The sequence below is a fragment of the Thrips palmi genome, unplaced genomic scaffold (genome assembly GCF_012932325.1).
Source record: "Thrips palmi isolate BJ-2018 unplaced genomic scaffold, TpBJ-2018v1 HiC_scaffold_12, whole genome shotgun sequence".
Lineage (NCBI taxonomy): Eukaryota > Metazoa > Arthropoda > Insecta > Thysanoptera > Thripidae > Thrips > Thrips palmi.
Genome location: NW_023144623.1, coordinates 3,982,447 through 3,997,053, shown reverse-complemented (window position 1 = coordinate 3,997,053; position 14,607 = coordinate 3,982,447). Strand labels below are relative to the sequence as shown.

Below are 14,607 nucleotides of genomic sequence, written 5' to 3'. Positions count from 1 at the left end.
AATCTCGCTCATTATTTAACGCTCGCCGTCCTGGTTCTCGACGAGGGCAACTTGGCAGCACTGGGCGCACCTGAAATCGGAGAGCTCCTCGCGAAATTAATGATAACGCCTCTGGTTGCCGCGGGGAGTAGTTTTGCGGAGTGACGTCAGCAGAGCGGCCCGGTGCAGGCAGACCGATTCCAGACACAGTAGGTTCGTCGCTCTGTCTCTCTGAGCTAAATCAACTAAGACGGACCACTTCTTCCGGTGACCCTCTCCGATTTGCATGATTTTTTGTAGGCTTAATAACTAACTAAAGGAGAGTCTAAAGCCAAAATATTAGGTCCGGCAAAAATTTATTGCCCGAGATATGGCCAACTTTAGTTTAACTTTTGGAGAAAAAACACGAATTTGGGTATTTTGGACTAATTTTACACTGTTCATAGTAGAGGGCTAAACTTTGGTCACTTAATGTAAAATTGGCCAAGGAACAAGAATATGTCCTCAGATTTGACCTCCGACCTATACCTGAAGAGTAAACCCCCCAAAACACCCTAAAAACACAAAAAAAAACAGTTTTTTCTTGGGGTTTCTGGGTAAAATATGTGGACAAACATTTCTGATGATCTTATCTTGCGGAAAATGACGCGATGAATCGAATGAGACCACGCGCAGATTTTTATGTCAAACCGTTTAGGAGATATAACGGTTCAAAGTATGAAAATTTTGCCATTTATTTTTTAAAAAATGCAGGTTTTGCGCATTGTTTGACGTTTTTTGCCTCCTTGGTGCGTGTGGGTGCTCCTATCTTGTGGAAAAAGACGCGCTGAATCGAATGAAACCACGCACAGAGTTATATCTCAAACCGTTTAGGAGATATAGCGGTTCAAAGTATGGGCACTGTAGTCCGCCCGCCCGACAGGCGTGTTTGGCGGCTCTGCCTTGTCGGGTGTGTGCAGGAGCTCCCCCGTGCCCATACTTTAAACCACTATATCTCCGAAACGGTTTGAGATACAACTCTGTGCGTGGTTTCATTCTATTCAGCGCGTCTTTTTCCACAAGATAGGAACACCCACACGCACCAAGGAGGCAAAAAACGTCAAACAATGCGCAAAACCTGAATTTTAAAAAAAATAAATGGCAAAATTTTCATACTTTGAACCGTTATATCTCCTAAACGGTTTGACATAAAAATCTGCGCGTGGTCTCATTCGATTCATCGCGTCATTTTCCGCAAGATAAGATCATCAGAAATGTTTGTCCACATATTTTACCCAGAAACCCCAAGAAAAAACTGTTTTTTTATGTGTTTTTAGGGTGTTTTGGGGGATTTACTCTTCAGGTATAGGTCGGAGGTCAAATCTGAGGACATATTCTTGTTCCTTGGCCAATTTTACGTTAAGTGACCAACTTTTAGCCCTCTACTATGAAAAGTGTAAAATTAGTCCAAAATACCCAAATTCGTGTTTTTTCTCCAAAAGTTAAACTAAAGTTGGCCATATCTCGGGCAATAAATTTTTGCCGGACCTAATATTTTGGCTTTAGACTCTCCTTTAGTTAGTTATTAAGCCTACAAAAAATCTGGCAAATCGGAGAGGGTCACCGGAAGAAGTGGTCCGTCTTAGTTGATTTTGCTCTCTCGCACTCCTTGTGTCCGTACACTTTAGTGCGAGAAGGAAAGAGAAACACTGACCGTTAAAAAAATCTTGGTAATTCCCGGATTACTTTGTTGAGGCAAACTTAGCTCTTCTTGAACGGAACAACTACGCTTCAAGAAGGCAATCGCCCCCATGCACTTGGACATAGCAATAGAACGCATGAGCTGCCTTGCTCTCTTCACGAAGGGCGCGTGCGACGCTAATGTTACGTTACGCCTTAGTTTTACCAGTGTAATGGCGCGTTAAAGTCCATTTACTCCACCGCGAGTTTGGAGCGCACCTCGCAAAGCTTCACAGCACGACCACGGACGGAGTGCGCCGAGTGACGGGGCGATTCGCAGGCAGCAGACCGATTCCGAGAGTCGTTTTCGTCGCTCTGTCTCTCTCGCACTCCTAGGACGTCCCCTAGGAGTGCGAGAGAGACAGAGCGACGAAAACGACTCTCGGAGTCAGCCTTCGCTGTCCCGGCCGTGGCGGCACCCTTCTTTGACGGCGTCGACGCGGTCGGCAAGCGCGGGGCGCCTCAAAGACCCCCCGCGACCACGACCCCCTGGGGCGCCACTCCGCAGGCTGCATTTGAACTGCGCTTTCCTCGTCGCTCTGTCTCTCTCGCTCTCACGCGGGGTGTCCGACAGTGTGCGAGAGAGAAGGCAGCCAAGCGCCACAACGGCATCCCGCGGACAAGCTGCTGACCATCGCCACGTCCGCTCGGCGTGAAACGTAACACCGAAAGTTTTGGCGGCCGACTCCTTTCTCGGGCAAACACTGCCACAACTGCCGACGGACTTGTGCCGTGTTAATATCAACGCAGTAAACTCTACGAAGAACCGTTTCAATACGAACAACGGTAAAAACTCGGTAAAAACGGTTTCTGGTTTTCCCAGGAGCTCCCTGGAAATCGCTTATGTCTCTACCTTAGGCTTCCTGGGAAAACCAGGTTCCGTTTTCACCGTTAAGAAAATGAAGGCATTGTAAAATCTACGAAGAAATGCTTCGTATCATGAAGCAAAATCCTTCGTAATACGAAGCGTTGCTTCATTATACAAAGCAATTCTACACTTTTTACATTTTTTGTACACAAGATTCTTCAAAGGTAGGGATTTTGTCGAGATTTCGCGAGATTTCGCCTGATTTTGATGGGACTTCGCGCAAGATTTGGGCCAATCAAGTGTTCATGGGATTTCTGGAGTGGCCGCCCCCTCGGTGACATCTACACTGTTAAAAATTTTTGCTGAAAATTCAGACTTTTTTGACTGAAGTAAATATGCAGAACATCCTACTGAAAATTCAGACTAAATCCTGGTCTGAAATTTTCAGACTTACACAAGTCTTAACCTTTCAGGCAGGTCGTTGTCTGAAAAATTCAGACAAAATTGTCTCAATTACTAGATTTTTTTGTCTGAAAGTGGCAGCAGGAAATTTTCCCGTAACTCGGTGAAATGATAATGTTTACATCCGAACCTCAAAGGAGAGACGTTCTCCAAGGAACCGTCTAGGTAAAAAGTGGAGTGTAGGGAAATGTCCCCGATGTGGGACTCTTCCCTGCACTCATCTGGAGCTGGCCTGACGCACCCTAGGAAACGACGGCACGGAGCCAACCGCGAGAGGTGACTTCAAATGTCAATTGTTAAACTCGCGCGTTTGCTACAGATATAAATTTGGTATGAGAGCGTGTGTTTCGTCATAGCCAATAGAGTAATAGCTATTTCGGGTTGGAAATATTAAAAATTTAACAGAAAAAGGCGTTTTTAACAACAGCAGGCTCTTTACCGACACTAGCGCCACCTAGCGGAGAGAAAAATGCTTTCGTTTTGTCTGAAGTCCCCGAAACGGAGTCGGATTAAATTGAATGTAAGACTGATTGTGAGTTAACCCAATGTTAGGTTGGAAGAAAGTTGTCCAATTTTCTCTTATGTTTGAACATATTTCAGAAAGTAGTCTGAATCCGAAATTCAGACTCTTGAGGTCTGGGAAGTCTGACGCAAGTTCATATGAATTTTGAGAATGAGTACAAATATTAAGACACTTCGAGTCTGAACCAAGCTTTCAGACAAAGCGTTTAAGAACTAAGACAAAAACTCTGATTTTTCAGAATTAAGTCTGATTTACAGATTCAGACCGCTAAGTCTGACAAAATTGGTCTGAATTTTCAGAATTTTTTTAACAGTGTATGTCTCCAGTGACACACTTGTGTAAGGAAAATTAGCCATGAAAGTGTCGTCAAGTGACAACTAAAATTTTCACAGTGCAGCGGGCTGGCCTGCGAGATGCAAATCTTCCGGCGATTAACTTGATGCGGGCGGAGGAGGCAGAAGCGCGACGAATTGTCAAGTGTTTGTCGCCTCCCAACTTTCCCGAGATGCTCCTCGTTAGGCGGACACCGAGCAGATCAAAAGGCAGCGAGGGGCGCTCAGCTGCACTTTTCCTTTTTCCCTCTATTTTCCTGTCGTCGTTTTGCCGAGCGCCCTCGTACACTCTTAAATTCTTTATAGTGGAGATTCTATACATCATGCTAAACAATTCTAGATACTGCGAAGATGCAGCTTTCACAACTTCAAGGAAAGTGTGCGAAAGAACGCATACTTTCGCACTCGGTTACGAACAAGTACATACGCGTATTTTAAATCTTTAGTGCGTGTAAATTTCGCATCTATACGGCCGTGAAACATTTTCTCAGTGCGCTTGAATGTAAACTTTTGCAATTATCCTTGCCAACGCACGGGGACATGAGCGAGTGATCCGAGCTGGAGTATGAGGGTCATGAAGGAGAACACGGACTGAGCGAGCGCAGCCAGTTGGCTTAGACAAAAGACGCATAGACAGGGGGTACTCCACTCTTTGCCTCAATCGATGACGAGGGCAAGCATGCGGTAGTGAAACGGAGAGTCGGACAGAGGTCGAGGGGGATTCTAGAAGGTACCCCTGACGATCCAGCCGGAAACCCATGTGGACACCATATTCAGCGGAGACCTCCCTCGCGGGTTCTCTTGAAGAGAATGAAGTTGTAAACGGAAATTGTGTCGTCCGTAACGACCACTACATTTCAAACAGGGTATTTCGGAGAAGAACTGTAACGGAAGTTAAGAAGAAATCAAGAAGAAAAAAACAACGCGAAATCCTTGTGAAAGAGCGTCTGCGTCGTCGTTCTGCGCTTTGGCAGAGCTACATTTTCATTCAAGTCTGGCTTTTGCTCTTCTTGATTCCTTCTTTACTTCCGTCCCAGCACTTCTCCGAAGTACCCTCTAGCGTAACTTAGCTTTCATTTAAGTACTCCTGCTCCTTACTGGTCGACGCGAAATAGAATCTGTCCTCAAACCGAAGTAAGAATCACGAAAGCGGCCTACCGAAAGTTGAGCGCATGCGCCGGTACCCACCTTGCTTTGCTTTGCTTGCGACTGCTGCCTGAGGGCGCGCCTCAACAGTTCCAAGGCCCTTCGTTTTTCTGTTTGAGGATTCATCGAAATACTCATGTTGCGTTCGCTCGTGGCAGGAGTTCCAGTGTGGCGAGCACCAGCACTAACCAGCGCGTCAAGGGACCAACAGGCGTCACGAGAGACCACCGAAGGAGGACCGGAGCCATCGTGGGAGAACCCTCGGACACACGACGCGCTCATCGAAAGCTTCCAATCTTCCACCACGAGCTTCACCGCGAGGTTAGTACGACTTCAGAGACATGTGTCCCGTACAATGTGACGTTCAACGCCCGCTGGAGGTTTTTCCAGAGTAGGTCTGGGCCGGAAGTCAGCAGCCGCGATCTTGGCTGGAAATTCATTTACAATGAGCTGATTTCGAGGCGTAACGGGCCTCTCAGGTGTGCAATCAAGTCAATAGGGTACTTTCGTAGAATCCTGAACCGGAAGCAAGCAGACCAGCAGACGCCAAATTGGCCGGATACTAACCTCTCTTCGGATCCAAAACTATAGCCGACCTGTACAAATATTGCTCGCGAAACACATATGCACTGCAAACAAGCATCAAACGACTGTTTATGTTCAAGTGTGGCCGATACCTTTGACGAACGTCTCTTTCCCATGTCGAGTTTGGAGCTGCTTCCGCCAACATGGCGTCTGTGTGCTTCCGGTTCAGGGATCTACGAAAGTACCCTATTATAAGCAATTCTAGTGCTAAATTATGCCAAGATAATGCCTTTTTCTGCTATTGCAGCTCTTGGTTTCCGGACTAAACGTATTCTCTGAAAAACCCGTTGGAGCTTGGGTGGTGGATGCCCCTCTTGGCGTAACACGATGTTTTAGCCTTCAGTAGTTCCTATCGTGTTTTAGCCGTCAGTAGTTCCTATCGTGTTTCAGCCGTCAGTAGTTCGTAGTTCCTATCAGGTAACCTTACTCAAGTTAAAGTGAAGTTAGACGGTTTATTGTATGATCAAGGAGTACGTTCAGACCGGACGACATAAACTGCCACCCGGCTTTCATTCTTCTACAAATGTTGCGTGCGGTTGTGCGTCAACAGTTTCATGGCACCTTGCTTCCTTCTTACTTTTGTGTGGGAATGAGTCGAAGTACCCTTTGTGACATTCGTACCTGCCAGGAATTCCGGCGTGGCGTGCACGAGGACCTACCAGCGCAGGAGCGTCAAGGGACCGACAGCCGGCACGAGACTCCACCGCAGAAGGACCGGAACCATCAAGAAGAGAACACTCGGGCACACGGCGCGCCCGTGGGAAGCTGCTAATCATCGACCTCAAACTTCACAGCGAGGTAAGAACGACTTCAAAATCATAAGTTCCGTAGAATGTGATGTTTAACGCTAGCCATAGGGCACTTCAGAGTGGGTCTGGACTGGACTCATTTACAGGGAGCTTATTTCGAGGCGTAACGGTCGCTTTGACGTACAATGGGGTCAATTACAAGTAATTCTAGTGCCAAAATACTCACTGATACTGTGGCGCATGGCGAAAAACACATTTTGTGTGTTTCCTGTACAGGTCTCCTCTGAAATACTCTTTAAAAGCACTTAAGAGCATGTGTGGTGGATGCCGCATTTGGCGTAACACGATGCTTCAGCCTTTTAGACAAAGCGTAACATCGAGTTTTAACACATACGCGCTCTCCCATGGGGTTGAGGTTATGTTGCCCACTGGAGCACTATGTTTTCTTCTCTCTTCCATTCTTCCCATTAGGTTTAATAGTTTTACCAATGAGCTTTGATCGCATTTTAAGTCACTCTTTCATCTGACATAAAGAAAACCATGCCTCACCGGACTAATTATCAAATACAGCCTCAAAATATCTGTTTTAACAGCCAAGACTTAACACTCTCATTCCAGGAACGTGACATCACGTTGAAACGAACGTGACAAAGTGTCACGTTCGTTTCAGGATTGTGTCACATTCGTTTGGGTGTGAATTGTCCAAGAACCAGCTTGTTCACGTTCAAACAAATGTGACGCAGCTCAACCCAACGTGACATTTTGTCACGTTCGTTTCAACGTGAAGTCACGTTCCTGGAATGAGAGCGAAGTCAAGTGCACAACTTAAGTCGCGCTTTAAATCATTTGTTTGCTTATATCCCTATTCAGAGGGTCCCAAATATGCTTTTAAATGGTTCTAAGTGCGCAGCATCTTTCTTGTATTTTTGTCATGCTCAAAAAGTCATAATTTAAAATCGGACTCACCTTTGACTGGCGGCGGCTCGTTTGAACCACCTTAAAATAAATTAAAAGATTCTTTTTCTCTTTGTTTGCAGTGACTCCGATCGCGCGTGACAAGTAACTAAAACCATGGCGGGGAATTCCTGGGAGTGCTACGCCTGCAACAAGACGTTCATCAAGAAGTCGACACTTTCCAGTCATCGTCGAGTCCATCACGTGGATAGGCTGTTCGAGTGCGCAGTTTGCCAAAAGAAGTTCACCCACAGAGGTTCCCTCAATAGACATGTCAGAAGTCATACTGGGGAGAAGCCTTTTGAGTGCGCGGTTTGCTATAAGAAGTTCAGTGAAACTGGCACACTCCGAATTCATCTCAGAACTCATACAGGGGAGAAGCCTTACGAGTGCACAGTTTGCAACAAGATGTGGAGTACAGCTAGTCACCTTCGATCGCATCTTAAAACTCATACAGGGGAGAAGCCTTTTGAGTGCGCAGTTTGCGACAAGAAGTTCAGTCAAGCTAGTAGCCTCCGAACTCATCTTAAAACCCACACAGGAGTGAAGCCATTCGAGTGCACAGTTTGCAGTAAGAAGTTTAACGAATCTGGTACACTCCGAATTCATCTTAGAACTCATACAGGGGAGAAGCCATTCGAGTGCACAGTTTGCAGTAAGAAATTCAACGGATCTGGTCATCTCCGAATTCATCTTAGAACTCATACAGGGGAGAAGCCATTCGAGTGCGCAGTTTGCAGTAAGAAATTCAACGGATCTGGTCAACTCCGAATTCATCTTAGAACTCATACAGGGGAGAAGCCATTCGAGTGCACAGTTTGCAGTAAGAAGTTTAACGTATCTGGTACACTCCGAATTCATCTTAGAACTCACACAGGGGAGAAGCCATTCGAGTGCTCAGTTTGCAACAAGATGTTTCGTCAAGCTAGTGACCTCCGAGCTCATCTTAGAACCCACACAGGAGAGAGGCCTTTCGAGTGTACAGTTTGCAGAGAAAAGTTTGGTCGAGAATACACCCTTAAAACCCATCTTAAAACCCACAAATCGAAGGAGAAAGAAGCGTTATGAAGCAGATATCCTTTCGAAGCATCTCTGAACTCACAGTGGCTGTTTCATCCACTGTTAAGACAAAAAAATTCAAGCTGGGAAAACTTAGAACCTGGTTGAAAAGCTTTTTAACAGACTGTTGACTAGTGCTTTGACAGTGTATTAAATATTCGGGAATTTCAATGGGGTCAAATGCCACTTTATTTCTTTTAGAGGACCATTGTATAATGTTTATCAATTGAGGTGTTTGGTGTGTTGACTTCGCATGTCGCGTGTGACCAGGCGTTTGCCTTATATAGCGCTCACCGTTTCTGTGATTGCCTGAATGAGAATTAAAAATGATTAAAAATAAGAGTCGATGTATGTGTTTTCATTTATTAAACCTTCCGAAAGCTTCCGAGTTACACATGGTAAAAAGTAGGTTCAGGTCTCAAAACACTACATCTGTTTTTCCGTCAGTGTTATGGGAGTTGTGCACTTTTCGAAGGAATTTATCACTTTTCGCACCACTACCGCCGTGAAACATTTTCTCAGTTCCCCTGGGTGTAAACTTACGCAATTACCCATGTCAACGCACGGGGACATGAGCGAGTGATCCGAGCTGGAGTATGAGGGTCATGAAGGGGAACACGGATTGAGAAAGCGCAGGCAGTCGGTTTAGACAAAAGACGCATAGACGGGGGTACTCCACTCTTTGCCTCAATCGTTGACGAGGGCAAGCATGCGGTAGTGAAAAGGAGAGTCGGACAGACGTCGAAGGAAGGGGATTCTTAAAGCTACCACTGACGATCCAGCGAGGGGTGAATCACTCAGCGTTCTGGTGTACACATGAGTACGGGTGAGTACACCTTGGTTTACTCATAAATTTCACAATTTAAAACGTTTTAAGGCTTTATTTAGCGTTTTTAACGGCACTCAACGTTAAGTCGGTTGAAAAACTAGAGAATTTCGCCCTTTTTAAACTTGTGAGTACACTGAGTACGGGCAATTTTGTACACATGAGTACACTAGTGATTCACCCCTCGGGATCCAGCCAAAACCCATGTGGTGTGGACACCATATTTGGCGGAGACCACCCTCGCGAGTTCTCGTGAAGAAAGAATGAAGTTGTAAACGCAAATTGTGTCGTCCATGATCTCTGCATTTCAAATGGAGTATTTCGGAGAAGTGCTGTACCAGAAGTTGAGAAGAAATCAAGAAGAAAAGACAATGCAAAATCCTTGAGGAAGAGCGTCTTCGTCGTCGTTCTGCCGCTTCCGCAGAGCTTCATTTAAGTCTGCACTGTGAGAAAAAAGTACGGAACATGTCTGGTCAATTATTAGCCTGGAACGTCCGTGCTTTCCAACTACGGAACGTTCCGTGCTGTTTTTCCGTACCCATTTACGTGGGTTCATATGGAGCAAGTACGGAGTGTTCCGTACTTCTCTCCGTTCCTCCGTTTTTTTCTGTACCATTTCCGAAGTACGGAATTTTTTACAGTGTGGCTTTTGTTCTTCTTGATTCCTTCTTTCCTTCCGTCCCAGCACTTCTCCGAAGTACCCTCTTGCGTAGCGTTCATTAGAGTACTCGTGCTCCTTGCTAGTCGACACGAAATAGAATCTGTCCTCAAACCGAAGTAAGAATCCCGGAAGCGGCCTACTGAAGGTTAAGCGCATGAGCCGCTATCCACCTTGCTTCGCTTCACTGGCGACTGCTGCCTGTGGGTGCGCCTCAACAGTTTCAAGGCCCTTCGTTTTTCTGTTTGAGGATTCATCGAAATACTCATCTTGCGTTCGCTCGTGGCAGGAGTTCCAGTGGCGAGCACCAGCACTAACCAGCGTAGGAGCGTCAAGGAACCAACAGGCGTTACGAGAGACCACCGAAGGAGGACCGGAGCCATCGTCGAAGAACCCTCGGACACACGACGCGCTCATCGAAAGCTTCCAATCTTCCACCACGAGCTTCACAGCGAGGTTAGTACGACTTCAGAGACATGTGTCCCGTACAATGTGACGTTCAACGCCCGCTGGAGGTTTTTCAGAGTAGGTCTGGGCCGGAAGTCAGCAGCCGCGATCTTGGCTGGAAATTCATTTACAATGAGCTGGTTTCGAGGCGTAACGGGCCTCTCAGGTGTACAATCAAGTCAATTTAAAGCAATTCTAGTGCTAAATTATGCCAAGATAATGCCTTTTTCTGCTATTGCAGCTCTTGGTTTCCGGACTAAACGTATTCTCTGAAAAACCCGTTGGAGCTTGGGTGGTGGATGCCCCTCTTGGCGTAACGCGATGTTTTAGCCTTCAGTAGTTCCTATCGTGTCTTAGCCGTCAGTAATTCCTATCGTGTTTCAGCCGTCAGTAGTTCCTATCAGGTAACCTTACTCAAGTCAAAGTGAAGTTAGACGGTTTATTGTATGATCAAGGAGTACGTTCAGACCGGAAGACATAAACTGCCACCCAGCTTTCATTCTTCTACAAATGTTGCGTGCGGTTGTGCGTCAACAGTTTCATGGCCCCTTGCTTCCTTCTTACTTTTGTGTGGGAATGAGTCGAAGTACCCTTTGTGACATTCGTACCTGCCAGGAATTCCGTCGTGGCGTGCACGAGGACCTACCAGCGCAGGAGCGTCAAGGGACCGACAGCCGGCACGAGACTCCACCGCAGAAGGACCGGAACCATCAAGAAGGGAACACTCGGGCACACGACGCGCCCGTCGGAAGCTGCCAATCATCGACCTCAAACTTCACAGCGAGGTAAGTACGACTTCAAAATCATAAATTCCGTAGAATGTGACATTAACGCTAGCCATAGGGCACTTCAGAGTGGGTCTGGACTGGACTCATTTACAGTGAGCTTATTTCGAGGCGTAACGGTCGCTTTGACGTACAATGGGGTCAATTTCAAGTAATTCTAGTGCCAAAATACTAACTGATACTTTGGCGCATGGCAAAAAACACACTTTGTGTGTTTCCTGTACAGGTCTCCTCTGAAATACGCTTTAAAAGCACTTAAGGGGGGAGACTCGTCATTCTCCTTCAAAAAATCAGATTTTTGTTTTTGAGTTTTTTTAATTCTTTGTGTCAAACCTTTGAATTGGACGGCTGGCTGGTTTCGAAATTCAAAACCGTTTGGCCAGAGGACAACATTTTGTAATTTATTTTCCACAGGATAGGTTAGACCGTTCAAACTTTGAAGCCATTTTACTCAATTGCAATATTTTGGGTCTTGCGCGCACGATTTAAGCCAGACCGTTGATTGTATTGACTTCATAATTTTTCCAATGTTTCACCTCCATATGGCCGTCAGTCTGAACTAGGATATTTTCAATCGGACAAGCGGAAGTGGCCGAAAACAGTTATTGAAATGCTTAAATTTGAATGCTTTTTTTCGTACACCTAAAAATGTAAGTTTGAGGCACTTAGGAACCACCAATTTCAATTATCCTAGTTCAATCTAGAGTGCCGGGAGTCCTTTTGAAGGAGGAACAAAGACATTTATGATATGATGCCGCATTCTCCAAAAATCATGCGCGCAGTGAATTTTTGTCGTATTTTCGAGGTTTGGCAGAAAGATTACAGATCCTAGGTTATGAGGCCTAGAGTCAAACTTTTTTTTCCAAAATGAACCTTAGAGAACCAGCTTTTTATTGGAAAACCCCCCTGACCCTCAAATCTATTGGAAATAGTTTTCATGTAAGCCTGAAATTTGCTAAAATTATGGTGTTAAAGACGAGTCTCCCCCCTTAAGAGCATGTGTGGTGGATGCCGCATTTGGCGCAACACGATGCTTCAGCCTTTTAGACAAAGCGTAACATCGAGTTTTAACACATACGCGCTCTCCCATGGGGTTGAGGTTATGTTGCCCACTGGAGCACTATGTTTTCTTCTCTCTTCCATTCTTCTTATTAGGTTTAATAGTTTTACCAAGCAGGTTTGATCGCATTTTAAGTCACTTTTTCATCTGACGTAAAGAAAACCATGCCTCACCGGACTAATTATTATATACAGCCTCAAAATATCTGTTTTAGCAGCCAAGACCTAACACTCTCATTCCAGGAACGTGACATCGCGTTGAAACAAACGTGACAAAGTGTCACGTTCGTTTGAGCATTGTGTCACATTCGTTTGGGTGTAAATTGTCCAAAAACCAGCTTGTTCACATTGAAACAAATGTGACACAATGCTCAACCGAACGTTCGTTTCAACGTGATGTCCCTGGAATAAGAGTGAAGTCAAGTGCACAACTTAAGTCGCGCTTTAATTCATTTGTTTGCTTATATCCCTATTCAGAGGGTCCCAAATATACTTTGAAATGGTTCTAAGTGCGCAGCATGCTGAAAAAGTCTTAATTTTAAATCGGACTCACGTTCGACTAGCAGCGGCTCGTTCGAGCTACCTTAAAATAAATTACGAGGTTCTTTTTCTCTTTGTTTGCAGTGACTCCGATCGCGCGTGACAAGTAACTGAAACCATGGCGGGGAATTCCTGGGAGTGCCACGACTGCAACAAGACGTTCAGCAAGAAGTCGACCCTTTCGAGTCATCGTCGAGTCCATCATATGGATGGGCTGTTCGAGTGCACAGTTTGCCGAAAGAAGTTCACTCACATAAGTACCCTCTATAAACATGTCAGAATTCATACAGGGGAGAAGCCTTTCGAGTGCGTGGTTTGCTATAAGAAGTTCAGTGAAACTAGCAGACTCCGAATTCATCTTAGAACTCATACGGGGGAGAAGCCATACGAGTGCGCAGTTTGCAACAAGAAGTTCAATCAATCTAGCAACCTTCGAACTCATCTTAGAACCCACACAGAGGAGAAGCCTTTTGAGTGCGCAACTTGCAATAAGACATTCAAACAAGCTTGGAACCTTCGAACTCATCTTAGAACCCATACAGGAGAGAAGCCATTCGAGTGCACAGTTTGCAGTAAGAAGTTCAACCAATCTGGTAAACTCCGAATTCATCTTAGAACTCATACAGGGGAGAAGCCATTCGAGTGCACAGTTTGCAACAAGACGTGCAGTACAGCTAGTCACCTTAGATCGCATGTTAGAACTCATACAGGGGAGAAGCAATTCGAGTGCACAGTTTGCCATAAAAAGTTCCATGAAACTAGTAAACTCCGAATTCATCTTAGATCCCATACAGGGGAGAAGCCATACGAGTGCATAGTTTGCGATAAAAGGTTCAGTAGAACTGACACACTCCGAATTCACGTTAGAACTCATACAGAGAAGAAGCTCTACGAATGCACAGTTTGCAACAAGACGTTCAATCATGCTAGTAACCTTCGGTCTCATGTTAGAACTCATACAGGGGAGAAGCCCTACGAGTGCAGCGTTTGCAACAAGACGTTCAATCATGCTGGTAACCTTCGATCTCATGTTAGAACTCATACTGGGGAGAAGCCATTCGAGTGCACAGTTTGCGAAAGGAAGTTAAGTAGTTTGAATAGTCTTCGAAGTCATCTTAATACCCACACAGGGGAGAAGCCTTACAAGTGCTCAGTTTGTAGCAAGAATTTTCGGTCTTCACAAGGTCTCCGAATTCATCTTAAAAACCACACAGGGGAGAAGCCATACGAGTGATCAGTTTGCAACAAGATGTTTCGTCAAGCTAGGGATCTTCGAACTCATCTTAGAACCCACACAGGAGAGAGGCCTCTCGAGTGTAGAGTTTGCAGAAAGAAGTTTAGTCGAGAGGACCGTCTTAAAATCCATCTTAAAACCCACACATCGAAGGAAAAAGAAGCGGAATGAAGCAGATATCCTTTCGAAACATCTCTGAACTCACAGTGCCTGTTCCATCCACACTAAAGACAAAGGGTTCAAGCTGGGAAAACTTTGAACCTGGTTGAAAAGCTTTTTAACAAACTGTCGACTAGTGCTTTGGTCCTCATTTACAGTGTTATTACATATTCCAGAATTTCAATGGTGTCAAATGCCACTTCATCTTTTTGAGCACCATTTTATAATGTTTATCAATTTAGGTGTTTGGTGTGTCGACTTCGCATGTCGCGTGTGACCAGGCGTTCGCCTTATATAGCGTTCACTGTTTCTTTGATTGCCCAAATGAGTATTAAAAATGATTTTAAATGGCAGTCGATGTATGTGTTCTTATTTATTAAACATTCCGAGAGCTTCCGAGTTACCAGTGAAAATGCAGAGGTTTCGAAAAACGATCATTCTGAGAAAAGTAACGTATGTATTCGATTGATTATTCTTGGCTCAAAATTGTATCAAATCAAAGAAAAATCAGCATGGGAGGGCGGGGTGGCGATGGCAAGTCGGAGCGCCAGTGCACTTCTTTTTTCTGCTACTGCTTCACTCC

The 14,607-nt window shown here is 45.3% G+C and overlaps 2 protein-coding genes across 9 annotated transcripts; both read left to right on the top strand.

The window, feature by feature from the left end:
* The first annotated feature begins 4,551 nt into the window (after positions 1 to 4,551).
* On the top strand, positions 4,552 to 8,663 carry LOC117640007 (gastrula zinc finger protein XlCGF17.1-like). The gene is made up of 4 exons (XM_034376163.1): positions 4,552 to 4,689; positions 5,128 to 5,290; positions 6,183 to 6,352; positions 7,341 to 8,663. The coding sequence occupies exon 4, from the start codon at positions 7,375 to 7,377 to the stop codon at positions 8,323 to 8,325; it is 951 nt and encodes a 316-aa protein (XP_034232054.1). The 5' UTR covers positions 4,552 to 4,689; positions 5,128 to 5,290; positions 6,183 to 6,352; positions 7,341 to 7,374; the 3' UTR covers positions 8,326 to 8,663.
* A 653-nt stretch (positions 8,664 to 9,316) lies between these two features.
* On the top strand, positions 9,317 to 14,382 carry LOC117640005 (zinc finger protein 14-like). 8 transcript variants are annotated; one of them, XM_034376159.1, is made up of 4 exons: positions 9,317 to 9,413; positions 10,090 to 10,256; positions 10,863 to 11,032; positions 12,716 to 14,382. In XM_034376159.1, the coding sequence occupies exon 4, from the start codon at positions 12,750 to 12,752 to the stop codon at positions 13,863 to 13,865; it is 1,116 nt and encodes a 371-aa protein (XP_034232050.1). In that variant the 5' UTR covers positions 9,317 to 9,413; positions 10,090 to 10,256; positions 10,863 to 11,032; positions 12,716 to 12,749; the 3' UTR covers positions 13,866 to 14,382. The 8 variants fall into 8 exon arrangements, with proteins under 8 accessions (XP_034232050.1, XP_034232049.1, XP_034232051.1 ...); XM_034376158.1 differs by lacking the exon at positions 9,317 to 9,413 and adding an exon at positions 9,533 to 9,598; XM_034376160.1 differs by lacking the exon at positions 9,317 to 9,413 and adding an exon at positions 9,743 to 9,765.
* The last annotated feature ends 225 nt before the right edge of the window (positions 14,383 to 14,607 follow it).

Excerpts from the sequence above, each read along its gene's own strand:
- LOC117640007 (XM_034376163.1), top strand. The coding sequence starts at position 7,375 with ATGGCGGGGAATTCCTGGGAGTGCTACGCCTGCAACAAGACGTTCATC.
- LOC117640005 (XM_034376159.1), top strand. The coding sequence starts at position 12,750 with ATGGCGGGGAATTCCTGGGAGTGCCACGACTGCAACAAGACGTTCAGC.